At 38.1% G+C, this 6000-nt stretch overlaps 1 protein-coding gene across 1 annotated transcript; it reads right to left on the minus strand.

Moving 5' to 3' along the window:
* Nucleotides 1-453: 453 nt before the first annotated feature.
* On the minus strand, nucleotides 454-1512 carry LOC146329049 (olfactory receptor 2AT4-like). The gene has a single exon (XM_084718020.1). The coding sequence runs from the start codon at nucleotides 1423-1425 to the stop codon at nucleotides 454-456; it is 972 nt and encodes a 323-aa protein (XP_084574146.1). The 5' UTR covers nucleotides 1426-1512.
* Between the last annotated feature and the right edge of the window lie 4488 nt (nucleotides 1513-6000).

A 6000-nucleotide genomic window follows, 5' to 3' on the forward strand; every position in this document is an offset into this window, starting at 1 on the left:
GAGACATATCCTCATTCAGTATTATCCAGTTTGAGCTCCCTTTGTATTCATACACTAAAATATGTGACATATTCCAATTCAACCTGAGCGGTCTCTACAGTAATTGTTTCTTGGGGTATAAACAGAGTGATAAAACCAGTGAAGAGGTTACAGGCTGGAAAACCTTTGCAAACCAATTATTTTGTCCTCTGTATCCTGTGGCAGAAATCACTGCACATTGTTGTGGTAATGACATACATGATATTATTTATTTTACATAAACATAGTGTATGACTGTTTCATTCGATAAATATCGATATAGCAGACAGAAGAAGCCTTTTCTTCCCTCTAAGAATGGGCCTGTTTTAAGGTGAAACATCAACAACAGCTTTGTTTAATACTTTTTATGAAACTTTCCTGTCTTCATGAAGAGAGATGGATAATAAAAAGAAAGTAAAGATACTGAATAATTCATCAGTTTCTAACAGCTGAAACCTGAGCTTTTTGTTGAGCGCTCCTCCTGATAAGCTTCCACAAACTCTCTCTCATGTCTGTAGCTCTTAAACAGTATATAAGTGGATTAATCATGGGGGGACAAAGACTATACATCATGATGATTACTATTCGTGCATAAGAACTAAATTTAATACCAAAAGCACTGGTCAAGTATACAACACATCTGGGTAAATAATAGAGTGTGACTATAATTAGCTGAGTACTACAAGTGGACATGGTTTTGAGGCGACCTTGTACATTTGCCATCTTTAGTATTGTTATAATTATTGAGCAATAGGAGAAAACTATGAATGCCAGAGGTCCTAGCAGCGTGACCATCGCTAACGCGAAAGCAGGACGAGCATAAGGGCCCCTGTCAGTGCATGCCAGTACTGTTATACCAATATGATCGCAGTAGCAATGGTTGATTATGTTTGAGGCACAGTAAGGAAGAGGGTACGCCCGAATAACTAACATTAAAGGGGCTGCCATGGCAACAATCCATGCAGTAACACTGAGAATGTGGATGGTCGAGTTTTTAAGAACAAGTGGATATCTGAGAGGATGGCAGATAGCCAAATACCTATCCAAAGCCATTAGGAAGAGAATAAAAGAATTGACTGAGCCAAGATAGTGAACAAAGTACATTTGGACAAAGCAAGCAGTGAATGAAATGGCCCCCGATTGAAACCAATACTTACTTATGATCTTTGGTAAAGTGGTGGTGCTGAAGAGAATGTCACATGCACACAGATTGAGAATGATATAATACATGGGCTTATGAAGGCCACGGTCGGTTGCAAAAAGAAAAAGAACTATAACATTGCCTGTCATGGTTAAGAAATAAACAAAGAACAATACAGCTGAGGCGAGTCCTTCGTATTCTGGATGAAGTCCAGGGAATCCAGTCAGGATGAATTCAGTCACAACGCTCCGATTTCCCTCTGGCATGATGAGTGGAAATTTACTCAGCACACTGAAAAGGAACTGTGTGAGCAGTTATACAATACATACAAAAAATAACAGTAATTCTATATTGTAGTGGCAAGTTACCTTAAACTGGCTATATCAGTTTTATTAGGACTCAACCTTTTGCACTTACCTTTGTATGACAGGATCCTCTGACTCACCTGCCTATTCACCTCTTTAAAACACTTCTTAACAATGTGGATGGATGCTATCCGCCCTTTTAAATTCTCTGTGGATTACTAACAATTAGTGTGCCCCTATTGTAGATTTAAAAAAAACAAAACAATGAATGCCCTCATTCACTCCAGCTACTATGCTGCTCAGCTCTAGAACCATCTTCCTCATGGTATCACAGATGCTCCTACTATAGCCATTTTTAAGTCTAGACTCAAAACCCAGTTTTTAGATGCCTTTTCCTAACTGATTGAATGCAACCTACTCTTTCTTAAGGAATGTATTCTTTGCCATTTGAATTGCCAATGCAAAACATCAAGGAAGTAGGTCCACTCTGTTCTTATGAAGCTGCAAAATGACAGGAGGACTGGCAAAGCCCAAGAAATCCAGGATCATCACGTGGCTCTCGGACTGGACCTCATAGTCACACCAAATGAAGTAGAAGTGGAAGTCATCATTGGATATGATTGACTACTATAAGCAAGCCATTCCAGTGGACGAAACATAATATAGTGCCCTTTAAGGTGATCTTTCACCAAACAAAACATGATAAAGTGCCCTTTAGAGTGATCTGCCAGGGGCCAAAACATGAAAAGTGCCTTTTGCAGTGTCCTTCCAGTGTACAAAACATGAAAAGTGCCCTTTATTGTGCAACTCCAGTGGACAAGACGTAATTAAGTGCCCTTTAGGGCTCACTTTCACTGGACAAAGCATGATAATGTGCGATGCCCTCCAAAGTGCATTTTTCAGTGGAGAAAACATGATCAAGTGCTTTGTAGGGAGCCTTCCAGTGAACCACATGTGTTCAAATGTGCTAGTGCCCCACTGCATACAATAGTGCCCTTTTAATTTTTTTTCACCCCTCAGAGAGCCTCAGTCCACCACTGTCTCTACACTAATTTCATCGAGCAGAAACACAGGACTCAAGATAAACAAAAGCACATTAAACTCACTGTATAGATTGATTGTTTATGGTCTGTGCAAAGCTTGTATTCAAAATGAACATAATGGAAGTATGGTATTCAATCTTTTAAATTCTCTTTGGATGACTAACAGTCAGTGAGGTAATATCTTAAAGCCATTGGTTCCCAACCTGCAGTTTGGGCCCCTCTAAGCAGGAGGCAGACATCATACAGAGTCCCCAAGAGTCCCCAGAGTCTATCTGTTCTGAGGTTGTCAAAATTACATTTGCACATGTTAACTAAGATCACAATTAATACAAAACAATTCTAAGTCAAAATGATTTAAAAAGACACTTTTTTTGTCCTCACTAATATTCTACTAGGCCCACTTAGTTGGTCACACCTCTGTAACGTCTCAAGCTCTGTGATAATGAATCATTATTATTCTTTTGGTGAGGATGTGTGTAAAACGAATAAAAGTACAGTAAACACTGCATGCAGGATTGGACTTCGGTCACAGCGGGACTCAGGCTACACCCAAGACTCTGGCAGGACGAGGGGAGGAAAACTCAATGATAAACTTTTTATATGAAGATGTTGACCATATTATCATCATCGTCTTGTTGTTGCTGTTTACATTCAACCTGACACAAATTCAAAAATGCACTACAGAATTATTTCCTGGTTGTATATGTGTATATATTTAAATGTATACATTGTTATTTTCTTTATTTTATTATTTTATTTAATCCTATTCACTACTAATAATATGAATTGTCTGTATACATGTTATATATGTGTGTGTAACTTGAAGGGACTAAAAGCCTCTTTCCATTGTGTAATCCTGTGTTTTATAAGGATGATAGATTACCTTGATATGTAGCAAACATGGATAAAACTTCTCCATTTTCCATCGTTCTATCCGGCATTCCAGAAATAGAAAATTTGAAAATCAACTCCAAAATCTTAATCATACATTGACCTGACAAATGAAAAAAACAATTTAATAATTTGCGTCTCATAATTTTCTTTTTTCTCAGTACATTCCGTCCAATATTTATGATAATACCCTATAATATAAAATATTATAGGATATTACACTCATCTCAATGATGGGTATTTGGAGGAACCATTAATTTAATAATGCTAACGGATTATAATTCCCACAGGGGTAAACAACGGCACAACACAACAAAACCCCACGGTGAACCTACACTGATGCTGAGGACGGTGTGTTAATATCCCCAGTGTGTAATGGTGGTCTCTCAGCACATAGCATGAGTTTAATGTGAGCCGATGGCCTTATAGCATAATCCTCAAGGTTACAAGGAAATAACCAACATTTAAGTTGATTGGCTTTTGGGTTTTATTAAAGGGACAGTTCACCCCCGAATCAGAAATACATATTTTTCCCCTGGGCTGTAGTGCTGTTTATCTATGTAAATATTTTTGGTGTGAGCTGCAGAGTTGTTGAACAATGTCTATGTGTGGTAAGTATTACTATTATTGTTATTTGTTGTATTTGTAGTTTTAGTATGGGTAATGTTATTGTACAATTATACTATAGTATATTTATATTCTAAGATATTTATATTAATAACCACGGTAATTGCCTCCATGGACAAATATGTATTAGTGGCCAGCGGGGCTTTAGGCCTCATCACTGCCTTACAAGCTACTCATCCTCCTGGCATCACAGATTTAACTTCATCCTGGTATTTTGCAACATTCATAGTTTTGCCTTTCCCCAATCTATGGAACTTAACTAAGATATCAATTTACATGTAAATAAAATCTTAAACATCTTGAAATGTTCCCAGGAAGAGTTGGTTCAACGGATACGTGACTTTTCCACTTCTGGGGGAAAGCAACATTACGTAAGACTGTTTTGAGATGTCAATTCACTAAGGTACCATCACACACGTGCAGAGGCATACACTCATGCACGCACACTTTAATCACACACTTGAGACCTTTGTTGACATGAGACACTAATTAGCTTCCTCTTGGAACTCATTTGTGTTGTTGCTTCTGAGTATCATCGGCTTCAAACAAACATGTCACTCTGTCTCCAAGACAAAACTTTTTGATGGTAAACTGTTGTGCTAAACTCAAGATTGTACATTGCTGACCCACTAAACACTCATACAGCCTTGACTTGTAAAGTTGAACAGGTTTGTTGGGGTTAGAAGTTAGTTTTGAAGCAATTAAACTACATGTTGGATCAATATTCATCTAAAGAGTTGGGTGAAGCAGCAATCAGTACTCAGAACTTTCTTTGTGTAGTTTGCATGTTCTTTCTGTGTCAACATGGGTGTCTGCTGAGTGCTCTGGATTCCTGTAATAACCAAAATACATTCAGATTAGGTCAAATGGAATAGCCAAATTGTCCATTAATGTGAATGTGGTTGTATACTATCCCTGTCATAGACTGTGACCTGTCCAGGGTGTAGGCCTACCTCACCACAAAGCATGCCGGGAGAGCCTCCAAACAGGATAAGAGGTGACCCTCCAGAACTGCTCAGCCCTTTGGCCCTGCATCCTTGTTGCTATTTGGACCTCTGCTCATCTGTCTTGATTCCAGGCTCTGAAAATCCCTGTCCAAACGATTAAAGGGTTTTGTGAGTCTAGCCATTACAGCTGCCAAAAGATGCATCACAACTAAATGGAATCCCCTAATATCACTCGGTGGATTAATGAGGTTAATTCATGTGTGTGTGTGTGTGTGAGGGGGGAGAGTGGAGGACTGGTTACTATGTTGGAGGGAGAGGATGGAGGTAAATGTGTGTTTTATGTTCCAAATGGAAGAGGCAACATCTCTTGTCATGGCACTGGTTCTGAATTGTCTTATGTTGACTTTTGTTATGTTCTGGCATGTCATGTTTGTCATAAATGAATGTGAAAAATGAACAAACAGAATTTTCAAATAAACTGATAAGTTTAGACTCATTGTCCCCTTTTTTGAGACAGTGTCAACCTCATGTCTGTGTGTTATGTATGGAATTAGAGTCAGGTCATCTCTAACTTAGCATAAAGATGGGGAGGGAGGAAGAGGATATAGCTTCTGTCCAAAGTGGAAAAATCAAACCAAAGACAAACAAAACAAAGAAACACATTCAAATGTGACTAGTCAAAGTAAAATACTGTATCTTATGAGACATAGGTTATAGTGTTATAGTGAAATTAGTTTAACTAATTATTATTTGAACTGAGCTTAGTGTCCAATGTGATTGGACAATGGATCTGCCTCCTGAAAAGTTACTCCTCTGGTGAGCTTTAAAAGCCCACATCCCAACACCTCCATAGTTAGTTGCAGTGAAACCTAGTTACCTTTTTGTAAAATCTGACAACCACTGGTTATAATTGATCATTTTACAGTATGTTGAATGATATTTTGCTTTGAGAGCAGCTGTTTTTATCAGCATCTTTTTTTGCATGTTTTGTATGAATATTGTTTGCACATCTTGACATTTAGCTGAAT

The sequence above is a fragment of the Lutjanus erythropterus genome, chromosome 4, assembly GCF_056507025.1.
Source record: "Lutjanus erythropterus isolate fLutEry1 chromosome 4, fLutEry1.hap2, whole genome shotgun sequence".
Taxonomy (NCBI): Eukaryota; Metazoa; Chordata; class Actinopteri; order Lutjaniformes; family Lutjanidae; genus Lutjanus; species Lutjanus erythropterus.